This window comes from Trematomus bernacchii, unplaced genomic scaffold (assembly GCF_902827165.1).
Source record: "Trematomus bernacchii unplaced genomic scaffold, fTreBer1.1, whole genome shotgun sequence".
NCBI classification, from domain to species: Eukaryota; Metazoa; Chordata; class Actinopteri; order Perciformes; family Nototheniidae; genus Trematomus; species Trematomus bernacchii.
The window spans coordinates 12,295,039-12,316,832 of NW_022987727.1; the positions used below are offsets into that span (position 1 = coordinate 12,295,039).

General features: G+C 39.8%; 1 protein-coding gene across 6 annotated transcripts in view; it reads right to left on the minus strand.

Moving 5' to 3' along the window:
• hdac7a (histone deacetylase 7a) overlaps positions 1-21,794 on the minus strand; it is an 81,854-nt gene that overhangs the window by 17,830 nt on the left and 42,230 nt on the right. For 5 of the 6 annotated variants that reach the window (XM_034145096.1, XM_034145094.1, XM_034145097.1 and 2 more), the window contains 10 exons: positions 8,079-8,269; positions 7,877-7,967; positions 6,531-6,648; positions 5,887-5,984; positions 5,425-5,547; positions 5,128-5,237; positions 3,725-3,826; positions 3,257-3,428; positions 2,562-2,758; positions 1,056-1,259 (listed from right to left, as the gene is read on the minus strand). In XM_034145096.1, coding sequence (XP_034000987.1) covers positions 1,056-1,259; positions 2,562-2,758; positions 3,257-3,428; positions 3,725-3,826; positions 5,128-5,237; positions 5,425-5,547; positions 5,887-5,984; positions 6,531-6,648; positions 7,877-7,967; positions 8,079-8,269 — 1,406 coding nt within the window. Of the gene's footprint in view, positions 1-1,055; positions 1,260-2,561; positions 2,759-3,256; positions 3,429-3,724; positions 3,827-5,127; positions 5,238-5,424; positions 5,548-5,886; positions 5,985-6,530; positions 6,649-7,876; positions 7,968-8,078; positions 8,270-15,256; positions 15,312-21,794 lie in introns of those variants that run through there. The other variant, XM_034145099.1, reaches the window with a different exon arrangement.

Sequence of the window (21,794 nt, forward strand, 5' to 3'; positions counted from 1 at the left end):
AACTTAATAACATAAAAATAAAACGAGATACAGTTAATATGAAAGTGTATAACAGAAACAGTTAAAACGTTGTTCTTCTTAGCCTGGAGTGGCCACATTCATATGTAGGTTTTAAACTAAATGTGGACTTTATTAAGTGAAATGATCTCTGTCTTGCTTTCTGGCACAGAAACCAATATTTGATCATTTGTGTTTTAACTTAACTTTGTGTGGCCTCTTAGACTATGCACGGTATTAGAGTTCAAAAGTATTACATTATTTAAATGTAAATTGATTCTAACAGCAGCAGATACAGAAACACTTATAAGTATGTGGGCACACCAATAAAATACTAATGTGAAATATTCACCTGTCTGTAAGCGCTGCATAGAAATGTTGATGGACACTTTTATACATTTCTATGATAAATGGGTTGTTTGTGTCTAAAAACACAAATTCCTTCTAGTGATAATGGTACAGAACTATGTATTTACTAATGCTAGGCCAATGACGCCTTACATATTTCTGTATGGCCAAAAATCTGAAGGTTTGGCCACCTCTGAATGTTATGAGGATAACATTGAGTTCCATCGCTACACATGTGGCATGCAGCTGTACATGGCTCTCTAAGTGATCTGTATTCAAGACTGATATACAGTGCTGGAAGCCACAGAACTCCCTCCAGCTTAATGTCAATAAAATCTCAGATGGTTTTATTCAGCCGCTCTGATCTGACCTGCTCCATCGAGCAGTCTGGGTCTGTCAATATCAAGTTGCTCTGAATCTGGAAGTCATTTTTCTCCCTTGAAAACAGGTTACTAAAACTATTCACTCGCTTCCAACAAAGCCTGATTCCTCACTCTGTGGTTTGTCTGATCAGTGACTGACACATTTTATGAAAGAGTAACAGTAACCTGTATCCATACCATGCTGAAATAACCACTTTGATGTAATGAGTGCTTGTCAAACCACAGAACCATGGAAGAGGATCATGTTGGTGTTAGGCTGCCACCTACAGGACAGTTTGATGAAGAGCAGGTGGAGTTTCATTTCTGTGTATCTCATGAGATACTAACCTGGTTGAGTATGAGTGCATGTTGCAGGTTCAGTTGCTCTTCCTGGCTCTTGGATGCTGTTGACTCCGCCTCCCTCAGGGACTCCGCCCTCACTCTGCTCTGATAGGTTGGCTCTGTGGGCGACGTCTCTCCGCCGTCCTCTGAGTCCATGTCCTCAGAGGGGATCTGATGCAGCCGGGGCTTCTCGCTGGACTCAGACATCAGCTACAGATTGAAAAAAGGAACATTTTATTTAAATAACACTTTCAAAAACAGTTAACAATTCCTTCAAAAGACAAAGCAAAGCAAAGGCAGTCTAAAAGGCAATATTCAGGATATATCATCGCTGTGTTAAAGTTTAAGGCGCACATGTTGGCAAGAGTTTGAGTTGTTCGTTCTATTTTGAAAGTTCAATCATAGTTCCTTAAATAAGTCTATAATAATCTGTGTGGCCCTATTACCGAAACCACAACTTTGAATCCCAAGGTTATTGCAGCATAACAATTATGCATTTTATTGTTACTGTCTTTCAGTACAGAGTCCTGGCTTCAAACTTATAGTCAGCCATTTTCAGATTTGTTCCCAATTACAATACTGGCATTTCATATTTATAACATATTTTATTTGTAACCAATAACCACAGTGATATATGTAAACAAACTGCCAGTTAAAGGGTTACAATTAGAACATTATTAATTTGCCTCCCAGTCCCTACGAATAACTCAGATATGATCAGAGCCCCTTCCAAACACATTTCCCATTAATGCCATCGGGTCATACAGGACCCTCTGAAGATATCTTAATGTGTGTCAAAGAATAGATTTCAAAATACTGCTGCTGGTTTATAAAGCTTTGAATGGTTTAGGCCCAAAATACATTTCTGACCTACTGCTAAATTATGAACCATCCAGAACTCTCAGGTCTTCTGGGACTGGTCAGCTTTCTGTCCCCAGAGTCAGAACTAAACATGGTAAAGCAGCGTTCAGTTATTATGCTCCAAATATCTGGAACAAACTCCCAGAAACCTGCAGGTCCGCTGCAACTCTGACTACTTTTAAATCCAGGCTGAAGACTTTTCTTTTTGCCGCTGCTTTTAATTGATATATTCATATCTTACACTGCACTGTAACTTTTATTATCTTTGCTTTTTATCTTTGCTTTTAAATGAGTGTTTTTAAATGTCATTTTATATCATTGCTTTTAAAAGAGTGTTTCCAGATATCATTTTATAATATGTTTCTTAATGCTCTTAATGTCGTCATTTTTGAAAAGCACTTTGAAATGCCTTGTGTTGAAAGGTGCTGTATAAATCAACTTGCTTTGCCTTGCCTTGCCTAATGTGTGTGAGTGCAAGTGTGAGGGACATTCATTTATATGTGTAGATTTGACCATGTGTATGTTTTATGTATTTCTGTATGGAATTTGTAAAAGGTGTGAAAACAAATTACCCTCTGGGACAATAAAGACTATTTCTTAAAACGTTTTTTTGATTATTCTTCATGAGTTTGTGTATTCACAACTCCATACCTTGCCCAGGTGAGATAGCCTCTCCAGTAGTTGTGTGTTGTGCTGCTGTTGGAGGAGATGTGAGTGAAGGGTCCGCGTGCTCTGGGGGAGGGGCTCCGAGCGTGTTCGGCTCAGGGGCTTGTGAGGATGAGCGCCTCCGGAGGCCATGTGATCTAACTGGGGGGCGAACTGTAGTGGGACGGAGTCTAAGCCTTGAACTGGTCCAAGACAAAAAGGAGAAGAAACCAAATCAGTTTCTGCAAATGGAAACAGAGTAACATGTAGGTACACAGACATGAACAACCAATAGCTATAGCAATGTACAAATTGCACCTGCTGCCTTGTAAATCAATTGAATTTAATCTTCTTTATTTACCTTTCAATATCATTTATTTCAAAATATAACAGATCATTTTACTTATGTGTTGCTTTGTCAAAAAGTAGTTACCACTAGTAACCACTAGACAGTGCTCTAAAACCTGAGACAATAGTGAGAGTAGACTCATCTATAACTTTCCCTTTGTGGCTATTAACATTTTGTATTGTATATTTTTCGTGTGCACTTAATCCTACTCTGATATTAACATCTGTTATAGAATGCAAACATATTGTTTCCTTATCAGAGTTTCAACATCCTAAACTGGTGAGCTTCTGGCAGTATACATACAGTATTTGGTGTGCAGTAGACTGTACAGTATGTGTGTGTGTTGTCTCACCTGTGAGAAGCGGAGTGTGTACCAGTCCCGAGGACTCCAGGATGATGACAGGCAGATGAGGGTTCAGCTGCCCAGCCTGGTCCTCTCTGCTCAGGGGGAGGTAGACCGTTGAGCCCCCTGCTGTAACTACGGGCACCCGGCCCAGCCTGAGAGAGGACATCTGTCCTTCAGCCTGCACACACAGATAAACAGCTTTTATAGCAACAGATAACTTCCTGATTTGAGCTTTGATGGACTATCTACAGTTGGTCTGGGACTGAGACTGAGACTCTCAAATTTGTGAATGAAGAATTTAAGAACATTTTTTAAATGCGTGGCTTAATGGATTTGTGTTGGAAAAAACATTGTTTTGCCTGTAGTATCCGAACCTTAAATGGAGCAGATCACTGCGTTAGTCTCGTAAAAATATCATGAAATAAATCACTTTTACGAAACAACTATACGCATTAGTTTCAGTTGAGTGTTTACCCTGGCATTGGCTGGCAGTCCCAGTGTGATGGTGGGCAGGGTGGAGGGACTCTGGATGGTGAAGTTAGCCAGAGTGCCGTCTCTTAGCAGCAGCCTCTGCGCCTGTAGATGACAAACATCCAACATAGCACCTTTATCTTCAAATCCAAACTTAGCATTAAAGACATGAGCTGGTTATGTATCCTATAAAAAAGATGTTAAACTAATTTAAATAATTACATTTAAATCATGTTACACTAAACTGTAAAGGTAAACATTATAAAATCTTAAAATAAAGAAATATTCAATTTAAACTTCTCATTATACATTTAGTTTTTATTGTTTAAAGCATTAAATAAGTATTTGGCCATATTGCTCCATTAACTTGTTTAATAACGTGGCCACACATGTCAAATGTCATGTTATAAAGCCTATTGCATTGAAAGGGGTGTGCTGTCTCGACACTGTAGAATGACGAGTCAGCAATCTGCGGCAGGTGTGACACAGCAGGTTGACTGGTTGTGATTACATGAATAATGTATGAACAGCTGACAAACTCAATGTGCTCCAATGTCGTTGTTTTAAACATTTCATTAGTCAGCATCTGGGTGCAGCTCATTGGCATGATCAAACCGTGTAAAAGTTTAAAAAGAGTCTGTCAGATTATTAGATTTGTCTTTTTATCTATCCATTTCCTCTGATTTCATAACTATTTAAAGAGAAACTTCTATTTGGGTGATGTACCTTTCTTGTTTCCGGTAAAGAATCATAAGTAAATGCAATGTTTCGAGGTGTACTCTGCAGTACTAACTGCCTACAAATGTAAACTAAAATAGGCAAGGAGAAACTGAGAGCAGGATGCATCTGACTCAGATGAAGATGACTTTATCTTCTAACACTATACGAATGGACTTTTTGGTATTAAGTAAAAGTACTAATATCACAGTGTAAAAATACTCTGTTACAATTAAAGATCCTGCATTTAATATGTTACTTAAGTAAAAGTAATTAAGCATAATCTGCAAAATGTACTTAATGCAAAAAAAGACCTAAATGTAAATAGATTCCAATAAGCTACAACTCAGTCTGCCAATTGATCATATGTCTAATCATGTAGCTTTAACTGTATAAACTGTTGGATATTTAAATACATAACAAAAATGTTTAGTTTTTTATGCAAAAAGTCTTAATTATTAAAGTAACTAGTAAATACAGCTGTAAGATAAATGTAGTGCAGTACATGTACATCATTATCCTTTGAATTGTAGGAGTATAAGTATTTAGTGGCATGGAAAGAAAACACTCAAGTAAAGTACCTCAAATTGGAACTTCAGTACAATACTTGAGTGAATATACTTAGTTACTGTCCATCACTGTGTTTTAGTTGGTTTTATTGTATTAACAACAACATGTTTGCTGCTCACCTCATGCGAGAGGCCGCCTGCAGAGGGCAGCATCCCGTTCTCATGGGGCAGGCTGTCGTTGGGGGAGCTGCAGCCGGAGGCCGGAGTGCTGCTGCTGCTGGGGGACGAGTCTGCAGGGAGACAGGCGGTGTGGACAATATGGTTCTGCATCTTTATCATATTTCCATTACATTACATTTGATCAGATCAGCAAATCATTTCTTAAAATAATAGGAGGAAAAAATGAAAAGTCACTGAATAACACAGTATGAAATAACATTCATGCATCAGCACTCAGATGTGTGTGAGTCTATTTACCCAGTGTGTCAGGCACTCGGTGCCTCACAGTGGCAGGGGCGCTCTCTTTGCGGGTGAGCGGGCTCTTGCGTGTGTTTAGGTGTTTCTTCAGCTTGTGTTTCACCTTCAGATTGGGCTCCGACGCTAAACAAATTAAAGCAACAGGGGGAATGTTACTTCATGCAATTTCTTGCCAACCATAAAGTTGACCCAAAAAAGATGACAGGCTGTGATTACACAAGAAAAATGTGTCTTGTATTTTGGTTAGTTTATCAATGCTGCAACCCTTTTGTATGAAGTAGGGAGTGGGACGAAAGGTTCCTAAACAACTGTTCAAACACAGTAACAAGTTGGTTGGGAAAGACCGAGATTTTCCATTTGAATAAAGAATAACATTTTCAATTCATACTTTTTTCATTTCTATCCTGAACATCTGAATGAGTCTGATTCAGTCACAGTGACGGTTGGATGTTAGATGTTTACCTGCTCTGCGCAGTGGCGTCCGTTCTGATCCCTCAGAAGGCTGAGATGGAGAGGAGCCCGGACCCTGGGAGGACAAACTGGGGTCTGGGCCCAGCTTTCTGAAAACACAAGGAACGCACACAATTGAACATACAACCATTAGGGCGTAAAAACGGGGGGGGCATGAGGATATGAGCAAGTCGTTGGTAGAAGATGAAATATCAATATTGGCCAAACATGAGCAGTGCCTTTGGTTTGTTACATACAAATAATTGTAGCATGTCTTAATTTTACCTACGTTTAGGTTGTTTTTCTGTATTTGTTCAGTGAAAGTGTATATTTTGAAAAGTGAGAATTCCTGTTCTCTGCAATTAGGTGGAAAAAAAAAAGTATGTATATTTGTATCAGTATTGGCAATCACCTAAAACAAGTTGCAAAATGCAGGCGCATCAGATATAGGCAAAAATCCAAGTACTTTCCAAGTGAAAAATCTAACTTTAAATCCAGATTTTAGAGTTGACAAGGAATCAAAGGGCAATTTAAGAATGATCAGAGTGTGGAGTGTAGATTTAGACATGTTTTATAATCAATGTGTTCATGATGTATTTGTGTGTAGTGTTTTGATAATTCCCCTTGGTGCTCAGTTTATATGCATTGTGTGTTACCTGTAAGCAATAGGAGTTCCATTCAGCGTGTTGGAGGTTGTTCTCTCCAGCGCCTGTTTCTGCTTCTTAAGAATCACTTCCTGCAGCTTCTGTTTCACCAGGGAACTAGCGACTGCACCTGTCAATCAAAAACACACACTCAGACGAAGGACACACCTACTGCTTCATCACAGTTATAACATATAGGTCAAAGATCACAAGAACAATACTTAGGAGAGCTTATGCAGAGTATGGATACATTAGTGTGGGATGAAGGGTTAGGTCACTGCCATCTCTGAAGCCTCTATCTGGGACTGGGATCACCTCTAAGGCAGTGTTGGGGATTTCCACTACTCACAGATGCCCTATATTCAGGAACATTTCCTTCATGTGCCTTTCAACACATGCCATGGCAATACAACCAGTAGAAGTCTGTAATACAAATCATTAGAAGAAAAGTAGTAGTAGAAGAAGAAAAAGAAGAAAGAGAAGGAGAAGACTAGATGTATGTGTATGTATGGCCAATGCTAGATGGCTGACGACATGTCAGCACAAGATCATGTTAAATTGGTTTGATTGTTGATTTGTAGTCTGCATCTCTCAATAAGGGCCAATGGCCAACGGGCCAATGGCCAACAGGCCAATGCGAGACTCAGCAGTGACTAAGGAAGCTGTCTCTTATTACTTTCAGGAACATGGCTAGCAATACTCTTGTAATTTATTTATTTCAACATAAGACAATTAACAAGTACTGGCATGTTGTGATTGGTTTGCTTTGCTCCATGTGACAGAGACGTAGACCTTTAAGTGCAAGTCTCTGTAATGTTACTGTTTTATTGTACTGGCTGAGGTTACCAGGTCTTGAGGTGGGAAATTGGCAGTACAGGATTTCTCTGAATATGAATACCTGCTCTTATTCACAAATGACCCCAAGCAGGAAATGTTCCCGGAAATGTCAGTGCGGAAGGGATTTTATGTTTGCTGCAATTTCTGTGTGTGCCGTTGTGTGCACACGGAGGTGACAGGAGGTGCTAGGAGTGATCAAGTCAATATTGACCCAGTGACATTATTTGCCCAGACCTAGCGCTAAATTTAACTCCACTGTTGTAGCTCCACTTGTCAGGTTATATTTAGGTCTCATCTCAAAGCAAAGCGAGTTGAAAGTGGAGTAACACCGTTAAATAAAGATGAACATGATCTCTTACAGGGACTTTCCTCTTAAGTTAAGATTAGCACTCTGGGCCATAATTACTTTTAAAACCATGGAAATAGCTTTATATAGCACGCAGTGGATATTAAATTACAACTTCAGATGTAAACTGAAAGGCGTAGTAACATACTCAACGTGAAATAAGTGTGTGACTCACTCTGTTGACTCTTGTCTTTGTGCTTTAGCTGCTGAAGCTCATGCTGTTTCTCGTGGTGCTCCTGCTCTCGCCTCCTCTGCTCCATATTAAACTGAAAAGAAACACACATTTATTTATAGCAACATAATCTATGGACCTTTTCCAAACAAATAGGTCTTTATTCAGAGATTTAATAGGGCATGTTATCTTTTACATCATTTACCCGAATGTGCTGGTGCAGTTGCTGTTGTGAGAAGGAGGTGCGGGGCTGAGGGGAGAAGGGGGTGAGGAGTAGAGGCGGGTGCAGAGGGGTGAGGAGCGCCGTGTCCGATCCAGGGCGCATCCCCCGCTCTCCCACCCTGAGGTCCATGGGAAACAAGGCCGCACACGACACCGGCACTGCTACCGGGGAGTCTGGGGAAAGAAGGAGAGGGTGGTGTCAATTTGATTCATCCCTAACAAAGAGCGGTGGATATACACAACACTCTGAGAAACAATGTAAACAGAGGCTAAACAAACCAGAGTTTTGAGTACAACAGAATGATGTGATAAATAACTAATAGAAAAAGTATATAAGCAGACAAAGCTCATTCAAAATGTTGTGTTATTGTTGTAGAACCACTTAAAATAAATTGAAGACAGATGTTCAAATCAGTGAATTATCTGACATAGTAGACTTATGTTTCAATTGAATATACTGTGACAGAGAAACCTTACTTAAGACAAGACAGTTTACTGGGTAAACTATGTTTCAGTCATCATGATTACAATCAATTCAGAATGAAAATAATGGAGAATAATATCCCTGCCATTGTCACGTAAAGGAAATCGATGAATGTGATTCTTTTCGGCACTTTTATGTTTTCTTAATTCCCAAAATCTCCTTAACTGTTTTTTTACACTTTGTTGTCCTCCTCTGTAGTGGTTGCTTGTTTATTCATTTTTCTTTTCATTTATATTGTGTGCTTAAAAAATATTTGTTTAAATATATGAAACAGTTGTAAAAAATATAAGCTCTAAAAATATATATATTTGTTGTTGTATTCCTTCTGTAATAGAAAAACCATGCATGACAAACATTTGCAACATTATTAGCCTAAAATGCTTTGGCAGAAATGATTTCAAACCAACAAAGTAACTTCCTGACAGCAATTACAAACTGCAGATCAAACTAAGAGATCAAATTGAAATGTACATGTTGGTACAGAGAACAGTTACAAATTGAGAAGTTCTTTCTTTATTTTCCTTGTGTGAGAAACTCTATCGCTAACTCCGTCTGACACACACACACACACACATGTTTTGCATGCTCTTGGGGTTATTTGCATTGCATGTCTGAGTCAATGGGAAATATTGCCTCATCCAGCAAGGGAACAGCTTGGGAAAAGGCTGAGGGTGGTTTCTGTCCACGACACACACACACACACACACACACACACACACACACACACACACACACACACACACACACACACACACACACACACACACACACACACACACACACACACACACACACACACACACACACACACACACACACACACACACACACACACACACACACACACACACACACACACACACACACACACACACACACACACACACACACACACACACACACACACCACACACACACACACACACACACACACACACACACACACACACACACACACACACACACACACACACACACTACAATAAACCTGCAAACACTTCCACACTTCCACATGTGTTACATTCATACACAGCTGCACACACAAGACATGCTTGAGCAAACACCTATTGCACAAACCTGCCTCAAACCAAAACTTTAAAACACACACAGAGCGGGCCTTGAAATAACTCGGTGTGACATCATCTCCGTGCTGCTGTGCCTGGCGCTCAGATGTCAGGCTGCAGTGTGTGAAGTAAATGTCACTCATTGAGGGGCTTGGCCTGATGCCAACAGCAGCACTGGAAATGGCTGAAAGGGGATATAAAATAAAAGAATAGAATACAAAAGAGGGATATGTGTGTTGTTTCTACTTGTGGAAACACACAATGAGCTTGAGTTACTGGTCTCATTAGCATCCTTGCTTTGGGTAATGTGACACAGCAGCGTGTGTGTGCAGTGTCAAAACTCCTCCTCCATATTAGGAGGTACGAATTCACAGAGACAGTCTGAATGCCGGCCGTGGCAGGAATGACAGAAATCCTCTGGCAAACACACAAACACACACAAGCAGCTATGTACACACATTCTCTATAATGACAGCAAGGAATAACAAAGCTATTATTCTGAGGAAGAGGAGAGGAGAACATGCTTATACAAGGAAACAAAGGCTGCTACAGTACAGACAAACACACACAGTCGGGAACACCAGTCTCTAATGCTTGCCTCCCAGGGGTTATAAATAGCAAAACATACACTAGTCCAACATTTACCTACACAGGGCCTTTTGTTTCTCGAGGGGAAAGCACACACTTGTAGAGTAACCCAGTAATGTCACCTCCAGTTTCCAGTTAAGCCGAAATAAATGGATGTAAATGAAAGTGCTGAGAAAGCAGAGTAAAAGGATTTAGCAGTAATAGTATTAAGTATGTAATATGGGTGCCCCCTTTTTTTAAATAGGTCATGTTGGTTTTCTTTTTGTGATTCTTTGTGAAGAGACTCAGTTTTACATTTCTGTAAATCATTGATTAAAGTTAACGAATTGGTATGTTAGTCAACTAAGAATGTATTTTGTTGAGGAGAGCTCTAATATGTAAACAAAGGTGAGAGCGTTCTCCTATAGACTAAACACCAGTTTTCCTATTTGTTTTAAGTCTTAGTCCTGTGGTCCTTGTACTTGGTAGTTTTGATCATAACTAGTACAATAGTCCTGCTTTTGAAGTTGTAGTTGTTAATAATGTCTTGGCATTTGAGGACTATCTTGATGGAAACTTCTTTTTTTATTCATCTGATTATACAGAGTATTACGTGTCTTCTAATTTCAGTGTATTTAATGTCAGTGCCGCTCATAATAGCTTCATCTTCAAATGTAGTCATAGTTTGTCTTCACAAATGTAACACTGCTATAAAGAGGTTTCTCACTTAACACTGTGTCTTCTAATACTTTTGCAAATGACTCTCTGCTGTACATAAAACTGGGTCCTTCAATAGAGAAATAACCCGTCTGACCACAGAGCCACCCTGCTGCCCAGTCAGTGGATGTATGAGGTCTTTCAGAATAACTGATAATAACAAGGTTCCCATGTAGCCAACATGACTTTAAGTCCAGAAACAGTGTAGCGGTTAGGTCTCTGGACCTCTGCGACCGCATTTAATCCCTCCACAGTGTTCCTCTCCTGGGTCTCTCCGAGTAATGTGAGGCTGTAATGTTTTTAGTTCTGTTAAACAAGGATATTATGTCAAGGTTCATTACATCTGCGTGCCATACTCCGGGAAGAATAACACATTTTGACCCTGTGGTTGTGATTTTGTGTTGCTTGCATTTAAATAGCACTGTTTTCATGAGCAGAAAGAAAAATCTGGGAAGGCATGTACTGGAATAACACACAAAAGCATGCGTGCACGTGCAGACACAGTACCAAGTCGATGACAATATTCTGTGATGGTAGTGTTTTTTTTACACTGGTTCTCGGGGCTTGAGAACCAGTTGTCCCTTAATTTCCCTTGATAATGTTCTTGATGATAATGTAATAATTTGTACACAACTATTCTGCGCTGAAATCGACAAGAGATTAGCTTTATAACAACACAGAACTGCTTGGCAAAATAATGGAGATAACATTAACAAAGCAAGGTTTCATTAAGTTACATTAGTATGTGTTTAAGATTTATTCTATAAAAATGGCGTTTGTTTTTCATTATGACATTATTTCATACATTTTCAAAACCAGTATGCAACAGCAACAAAAGGAGTGTACATAGAATTATTAATTTTTGTTTTTGTTTTTGACCACCGTATGAAATTGGGTATAGAGACTCATAGAACTTCACTAGAGTTGCTATATACAAAAACATTGTTGTAACTCTAAAGCAACGTAAACAACAGTTCATTAGAGAGACTGTTCAAGTGTTGTAGCTGCTCAAGGTGTGTCATTTTGGATCAGGTGCTGTGTTGTGTTATCAAATGTTATTGTTGTAACCGCAGGTCTAGTCCTCTTGAAACAGTGTGTTTGTGTGTGTGTGTGTGTGTGTGTGTGTGTGTGTGTGTGTGTGTGTGTGTGTGCACGTGTGTGTGTGCACGTGTGTGTGTGCGTGTGCGTGTGTGTGTGCGTGTGTGTGTGTGTGTGTGTGTGTGTCTTTCAATGCATCATTATGGAAATCACCAACGACACACTGAGATAAAGCGTGCAGTTGTTAAAGAGACCGTTGGGAAGTTGCTGATTTATCGGAAAGATTAGGTAGATTAGGAACATGTTCTCCATACAGACTACATTCAATAATTGTGCATTTTCTTGTGTGTGTGTGTGTGTGTGTGTGTGTGTGTGTGTGTGTGTGTGTGTGTGTGTGTGCATGTGTGTGTGTGTGTGTGTGTGTGTGTACTTGTGTGTTGACTGACAGAGGTGACAGACATTAGGTAATCCCTTCATACTGATTCCTCCCCTTTCCATTCTTTTATTTGTAACTTGTCATCTGCTTAGTCAGGACTCGTTCTACAGGTAAGACGAGGATATACAAAGGTCTTCTGACCCTCTCTTTGTTTCTATTTTCCTTTATCTCTCACTCCCTTTATTCCCTTATATGGACAGATGTGGACAGATGTTGACAGGATGAAGGTTAAGAGAACAAGGGCAAAAAAACTAGGAGAAAATACCCAATAATAATGAACTAAAAAACTAGAATGGCACTGAGGGAGCGAGGGTTCCATCTCCAGAGTTAGTGCTTTCTGACTTCTGTGCGAACAAAAAAGCTACAATGAATTCAAGTTGTATTTTGTTGCTTAGAGACGTTGATAGCTCCTCGAGTCTTTGTTGCTTCTTAAACTGAGTTTTTCTAGTGTAATTTGTACAACTATTTCAACACTTTTGAATGTTTTGTACTTTTGTAGTTTTTCCATAATGCACAATCTGGTGGAAAACAATGGACAGACCATCATAAAAAAACAAGAAAGTCCTGTCGGTCAGCAATCTTGCATCAACCTGCAGATAAGTCCCTCTCTCTACATGAAGGGGAGCTGACAGCGAGCTTAGTGCCACTGGTGTAGACACTCAGGCTGTACAAAGTCAACAACCCACTGTGCAGACGCCACCACTCAGTGTCTTCTCACAGGTCCAAATATAGCTGCTTCTGTTTTGACTGTACCGTGTCCACCAGTGTGTCAAAATCACACGACACCTTTTAGAGGCTTAAGATACTCTCAGGAGATAAAGATGTTGTTACCTCGGGGGATCTGTGAGTACAATAAAAGTCTGATGCAAATGAAGGCTGTTTTAGGCAGGGGGAAGTCAGACCAAAATAACAAGACAAGAAAAAGGGTAAAGGATTTAGCAGGAGACAGAGTGGAAAGGACTGGACAACCTGACACTGCTGAGAAAGTCAAGCATTCTCCTCTTGACTCCATCTCCATCACTCCCTTCATCCATGTCTCCTCCTGCTTGGAGTAGAATGCAGCTGTGTTATGATGTCTATGTGTGAGTGTGTTGAAAAGCTTATTTGCATAGAATGAACTGCAACTACACCCGACACGTCTCGTTCTTATCTTTCCCCTGCAATAAAAACATCAGATATTTTCCTAGTAGATTCAATTCAAAAAAGATTGCACTTACTTGGAACACATTACAAATCACTATGTGTGTGGGTGTTTATGTGTGTGTTCAAAATAATGACTGATCCAAGTTTATGGCATGTCTTCCCAGCTCTTTGCCAAAGAAAACAGTTCCCATTTCATTTAAAGCAAACAAACGCCGGGTCAAAGCCGCAGGTTCACGTCTGGCTTTTCTTAAGCAAGCAGATCTCCAAAATAACAACAACAAAAAAACAAGTAGCAGGAATGATAGGGCTTGATGTGAGATTCTCAGCTCTCATGGACCCACATTACGCAAGAACGTTTGGGCAAATGAGTTAAGTAACAGAAAGATTCTTGAAAACAACCTTTCATTATCTAGATTAGATTCAGCGATTTATTAGATGTATTTCTATTTTCATGCATCTTGCGGTCTTACATTTAGAAATAATAATAATACATTGGATTTTTATAGCGCTTTTCCTAATGCTCAAAGACACTTTACATAACATATACAAATATAAAAGGACATGTATAAACAACACATTAGTTATATGTGAAATAGCAATGAATATATTAGGGTTAGACCATATTATGGAAATGCCAACGGAAGGGTTAGGGTTAGGGTTAGGGTTAGGGTTAGGGTTAGGGGTTAGGGTTGCAACAGAGCAAATAACGAAATATTCATGGAACTAATAGTTGGATATTGTCAAGACGTTAATAACCCTCACTTCCTGAATTAGAAATGTAAAACAAATACCAAAATGACTCCTTAAAGGGCATTTTTAATTTGTTTTCAAGACCGTTGACTCAAGTACTGCCTCTATTAATCATGGAAGCAGGAACTGTTCATGGATCTGAATGAAGAACAAATAACTCCTAAAGAACTGCATAGGGCTCACATGACAACTGTTTGGGCAAAAATTGAGGTGAATGCTAAAAACTGGATTTTTTAGTTTTCAAATGAATTAGCAGATACACTTTGTAAACGAGCATGTGCGTGAGAGTAAAGGATAAGAGTGTTACAGATGCTTGTGTAGATGTTTAAATTGTGTTTGCATGTGTGTGTGTATCACAGACGGAGATGAATAGGAGTGTGTGTGTGTGTTTGTTGAAGCAACAGGGTAAGGTTGATATATAATGCAGCGTGGGTCCAGTTTCCTTAGTCCTCACTAAGTTTCCATAAACATCCGAGGCCGTTGTCTTTTACACACACACACACACACACACACACACACACACACACACACACACACACACACACACACACACACACACACACACACACACACACACACACACACACACACACACACACACACACACACACACACACACACACACACACACACACACACACACACACACACACACACACACACACACACACACACACACACACACACACACACACACACACACACACACACGAGATGGACAAAGGAGGAAATAATTAGCACAATAAATAATTAACAGAAGTAGTAAGTTGTTTCTTTCTACTTCTCTCTAGTCCACGCTGGGCTCAAATCAGCCTCACAGATTCTCAAAAGCCCCACCACAGCGGTACGTTCCAAGGAGTTTGACACAACAGGTTTCATCTCTCATTCACAAATTCTTAAAGTCCACAAAAGCAACGCTCTGCACACCCAGTGACACAAGAAATAAAGTCAAAAGCACATACCCGTGTTTGTCTTTGTCAATATCCGGCTCTGTGAAAACCCCGAGTAGCACTTCTGCCTCGGCCAGCTCACAGCAGGAGCTATAATTAGACTGAGAGCTCCACTCCCCTCCAGTCATCTTTTTACTGTCAGCCACATCCTCTTTTCTTTAACTCCTTCTCTTTCTTCATCTTCCAGCCTCTTTCTATCTCTGTGTCTATTTGTTGACCCTGTCCCAACACTGAGCTGTCGATTTCATCATTTCATTTAGTAGAAGCACCTTGTCTATGAAGGTATCTGCTGACTGCACACATGAAACCGCTCAAATGTAAGACAATGAAAGCTACATTAAGAACAATGCAGGCCAATGAAATAACACTGCACAAGCCTTTACACTTTCAGCACTACAATGTATCTTCCCTAACATTACACATCTGTCACACTCTGCCCAGTGATGAGCCTCAGTCTTTTCCAGTGCGGATCTTTACAATCCATCCCATAAACAACAGGGATCGTAACCATGGTAACAGGGGTGGACAGGCTTGCAGGAAGTTGAGTCTATAAAAACACAACAATGAGAGAACCAGGGTGGCTTCCTGTTTAAGAGCTGAGTTTAGACTCCCATTTCCTCCCCCTGCCCCCCCCTGCTGCTGTTGTGACGCTGCTGCCGCAGTGCCCTTGAGCCCCGGGGCAGTAAAGTTCCCCCAATGGACTAAACGCTCGGACAGTCAAACCAAAACAACTGCAGCTTCTATCCCTCGCACACTCCCAAATCACTGTTCCTCTCAATGTATGGCTTTAGTGAACAGCTGAGGGCTTGACATCTATTAACACGTCAGATGAATGACTAACACTGTGGCCCTGAAGGCAACACACACAAACACACACAAACAGGCTTTACAGGGACATGGAAAACTACTGAGTAAACTATTGACAATCCAGTTATATTGTGTCTATTCAGTTGTGATTGTTTGTATATTCAAAACAAGTTCCAAGAATAGATACAGTATAACTTTGCAATACATGGAGGTACGTTAGACACCTTGTTTGTGAGTAAAACACACAACAGAACCAAAGCTGAGAACATTGAGGCTTAGGATAATGTAATTTAACATCTCTCTTTATACTGTATTGAAATGTATAAATGATAACAGATCATTTCGGAAAAAAACGCTTATTGGCTTTTTTGGTATTCGTTACATGAAAAACAAACATTTCTGAATATGTATCGGTCGTAAATAATCATTCTTAGCAGAACACAGTTTTGATGCTGGCACTTACAAAAAACAAAGGAACTTGATTAAAGCCTTTAGCCAATTATAATAATTATCAACTCTCTTTTATTTTTTTATTTAAGGGGCTCTTAAAGGTGGGGTAGGTAAGGATACACTTTTTGTTATATTCCATGGAATGCTCTTAACATCCCGATAGCAATGAATATCTTAAGTGCTTTGACAAAAAATCCATAAAAAAATGTCATCTGTGGAAGCCGTAATACTGTAAAAAGCATGACCAATCATTTTAGCCGGTCCGGCTAAAATAACTGGATGGCCTACCTGCCTGTCAGCCTTCCATCTGTGCACAAACTTATCTCGTGCCCTCATTGGTCATGTGCACGTTCGTGTGTGTTGGAGGAGGGGCTCTGTAAGGAAGTGGCAGATTTTTTCCGGCTGTGTATTTTCAAATTCTAGCGCACTCGAGCTGGTTTCTCCAAAATTACCTACCCCACCTTTAAATATGTGCAAAACCTCAATAATAATTGTATTTAAATAAAAACACATTTTATATTGAAATGATTGTTAGCTGGAATACAGTCCTCTGCTACCAGCCAAGTAGATGTTTTGTTTTGATGTTACAGCATGTTGTATTTATCTTTTATTAAACCATTTAATTGTTATGGCCTCAATGTTAACATTTCAAAAATCTTACATTAAAAGTATATTGAAAATGTCTGTACACCAAATGAGAATAAGAAGCAGTCTATTGCCAATTGATACTTTTACCTACAAGCAATTTTATTCAAATATGCTGCTATAGCCTAGCATACAATTGAGCGAGCTAAGGTGAGCTAAGAGGATGAATGTATTCCTCAAACTATTCCTTTAAATGTGCCATTACATAACAACGTCAACTGTTTTTTCTCTAATATAAAGCTGCGTGCAGACACACATTATGTCTATGGTCAGTTAGAATGTCCCAGCATGGGTCATTTCAGCTGACTGACTCATTTGCAACGCTACAGTATTCATAGTTGAGCTTTGGGGAAGTGTAGTGGTGCGATGTTCCTGCAGCGACCACCAGTCAATCAAATAGGTTGCACCAATGTGACACCTCTCTGCCAGGGTTTCCTGTTCATGGCATTTAAGTCTCTGTAGGTAGGTGGTGCTCTGTGAGTATTTTTCTGTTTAACCATGTAGGGTGTAGCAGCTCATGATAACACACAGGTTTCCCCTAACAAACAATCCCTTCTTCTGGAATGTCATAGGTTGACTTAATGTGTTTTGCAACAAGTGTGTCCTGTAGGGCTAAATGCATGATTCATTAAAAAAGTGATTACTGTAGTAGCATAAATGGTGCAGGAGGTAAGGGTGCACTAACTAAAAAAAAAAAATCTACAGAGTTGCTAAATCTGCCTTGCGCAACACAGGATCTCTATGAATAGTGTGGGACTGACAGTTAGGATCACATGCTTGTTACTCTGGGAGCTCTATGTCATCACACCTCAATACTTTTACAGAACTCAACTGTGTGTGTAACATCCAGAGCCAAAAAAACATCAGTCACTCTAAAATCAAATATGTATTGATTTAAATCATAACTTTGTTAATTGTATGCATTATCTACATTCAATTCATTTTGTGTGTGTGTGTGTGTGTGTGTGTGTGTGTGTGTGTGTGTGTGTGTGTGTGTGTGTGTGTGTGTGTGTGTGTGTGTGTGTTGAAAACCAGTCCTACTTCCTGTCATAAACCCTTTCTTTGTATCAGTTGAAATCAAAGTATTTCAATCCACTTTATTGCATGAAATAAGTCTGGTATCTACATCGCATTTTACATAGAGACAAGAAGAATATATCATTAGTGTTCCCTCTCCTATACTTCACTTCTAAATATGCCTCTTGGTCTCTCTCTTTCTTTCTTTACTATTGTTGCTTTCACTCTACCTCCCACTGACCCTCACTCATTCCTTTTTCAAACTATCCCTCTCACTTACTCTTTCTATCTCCAATCTCTCTTCCCCCCTCCCTCAGTCTGAGGAATCCACAGCTGTCACTCCCATTCAGAACCTCTCCTCTGCCCATAGCAGCTGGCCTGACTGCGGGGTGTGTGTATATAAGTGTGTGTGTGTGTGTGTGTGTGTGTGTGTGTGTGTGTGTGTGTGTGTGTGTGTGTGTGTGTGTGTGTGTGTGTGTGTGTGTGTGTGTGTGTGTGCGTGTGTGCGTGCGTGTGTCGGCTTGACTGCCTTCAACTGTCACCCAACTATGTCTATATTTGTGTTGTTGCTCCGTTGGTGCATACTTGAGTGTGTTCGAGTGTAAATGGTAGTGTGTGTGTGGCTGTCGACAAGTCTAGGAACCAGTCTCTGCTGGGTATGTGTGTGTCTGTGTGTGTAACAAGGGTAGCGAGATGTAGATGACCCTCTTCAGTGGGAACATTTAGCTGGCCTTCACATCTCGGAGGGTTAAGTGAGGACACCTAAATCATGTACGTGTCTCCCTTTATGAAAGCCTTCCTCAAAAGAAGGATGAAAGGATGTTCCCCTCTTCTACAGAATAGAAATCCACGCTAAGATACTCCCAAATGATCTGTCATGTTATGTACAGGAGTACTTTGTGTTCTTCTCCCCATTTTCTTTATACTGACATGTGGAGATTTTGCAGAAACGCAATGGGTGCTAATGTGTCGGGAAAGAGCAAAAGTAGGATGTATTTATGCAAAGTAAGTCAAACTGATTGATGAGTTATTCCTTGATGACTCAACGATGAACTTTTAACGAGCACCATTATCACCATGTAATGCCACATCAGCACTGTTACTGTATACTGATTTTGACAGTCTGCAATAAAACATTTGAATTTCAGATTCGGCACAAACAGTTCTTCATTTTAAGAAGCTAGAAATTACCAAGAATTAGCGTCTTGCTGAAATGTTAGAAATGCACAATAGTAATAGAAGAATCAGAAATGTAAAGTACAAGGATGTTTCCTCTTGGTGTCTTATCAAATTCAAATAGAGCTTTTGTTTAGGGTCATGCTAAACATCTGGAGAAAATCTATGTTTTGACAAAAAGTGATCACAGGAAACGATGTTGCCAAACGACAGGCTTCTATATTTGGCTGCCTTTTGGTCCTCTCAGAGAGATTTATGAACGTGGTGCGAGCTCGTTAAAGAGGAATCCTAGTAAGCGATTGCATCCTGCTCTGCTTCAAATAAACAAGTGCCTTAGGTCTGCATGCCAATAATAAAGCTATTCTCATAACTCACACACAGGTCACAACGCACACACACACACGCATTAACATTCCTCGTTTGTCTGTCATCTTCAGCTCAACTTGGTGTTGCAATGGGCCTGAAGCTGGAAGTTTAGAAGGACTCATTCATTACACACAGGTAATAAGTGAATGTCTGTCAGAGAGGAGACACCAGGTGTACTGTGCAGTTTGACAAATGACAGACAATGCTCCTCCTGCAGCGACTACAAAGGCAAAATCTAAGAGTCACCACTCAGTCACTGCTCTGCAATCTGGTGTTACTCCAGTCAACAAAGATATCTCTATTATCAGTTCTGAACAATCCTCAAGGGAAAATACAATAAGACATTTTGAACATTAGCCTTGAAGGTAGCGTTACTACACAGACAGGGAAATGAGCACCATGTCTGATTGACAAGTGATCTATTGGATTGGTTACAAACAGATGAGGCTGGATGGCATTCACTGTTTGGCCCGTGGACACTTCAGCAGTGTCAAAAAGGAGGCGGTCTGAAGTGTCTGAAGTGATCTGCAAAGCCTCTTTCACACATGCACTGCATCTCTGAAAACATTTTTAAGAGATGTGAGAGTGCACGTGTCCAAAGCATTCAGGCCAGATACTAAACTGACAATACCCTGTTAGCTTTCTAGTTCACTGTCAGTGAAATGTCCGTGTATGGGCACATTGTTGGGAAAATTCTAATGTTTCTAGGCCTCGTGGAACTACAGGAAAACAAGCATCAGTGAGTGAAGGAGTTATTTACAAGGCAGTAAGAGCGTCTGATTGATGAGACGACCGGACTAAGGATCTGTCTGTAAGTAACCAAAGTTGAGATAAATTCAAACGCAAGAGATACACTTATTATAAACAACATGTTGACTCAACTTTACCACTTTTTTTACTTTAACCAAAACCCACTTTTTTCCATAACATAACCGTGTTGTTTCAAGTAAAGAGAGAAGTAGTTTATTTCTGTATGCATGCAACAAGCAGCGAATTGACAGCAGGAAAATCTTTTCATTAGAATTATAAGAAACATTGTATGACGGTATATTGACTCATGCACCACACCTCGCTTCAACCAAACATTTGCATTACGTTTCCAGTATTTTCCACATTACACATTAAAAATACACTTGCTTAAAATGTATGTGCTTAGTCAAACTCCCGATTTACTTTCTCTCAGGTCTCAAAACATTTTTATAATCACTGCAGTGCCGCACTTTACCTGAACACGAACACACACTTCTGCTTTTAACATCAAACACATTCTCCACATTTCCAAACACAGATAAAGCCACTCAACGCAAAAGCAGCTCACTAAAAGGGATGCTCCCCCCCTTTATCTTGTATAACACACACTCAAACACACGGGATACTCACACTGATACTTGAAAACACAATGCTGGATTACACAGAAAAATGCCACACAATGATTCAGTGTTCATTGCTTAAGCTCTTCACAAATGTGTTTTGCAAAGCTGTAAGGGAAATGATTTCCAATGAGTTGAATGATCTTGCTGTTATCAGTGGTGAAAACAGTGAGTCGTGAAAACAGTGGTGACTTGGTGACTGATACACTGATAGCCTGTGTGAGTGAGAGATTGGTAGCTACAAAGACTACAATCAGCAGCACAGGCCTTTCTGCTGATAACAACCAGAGCAGCTAGGTCTTAGTCTAGCCTAACACAACTTTGGTTATAAATTGTGCTATGAAACAAAGAAAAGTTAAAGTTAAAGTTAAAGTTCCCCATTTCCCTTTCAGTTCAATAAACTGGTTTCAAATATTTAAAAAATTGAATTTAATAAATGCAAAATAAAAAGCACTAACAGTAAAGACCTGCATCTTGACTTCCCCGCTCAAAAACCTAACAAAGGGGCAAGAAAATCCAATAACTTATTATGTATTCGCTGTAGAGTATGAACTTATCACATGGCGATTTTGTTTATAGGGACAACACATTCTCAGACAACGGAAAAACAATGTTGGTTCCTCTTGCAATTGCAAAACATGAATGATCTCAAGTGTTGGTGTAGAATTAATCAACATTAGTCTTTGATCTGCCTCTGTTACTTACTTCCTGTTGTTATT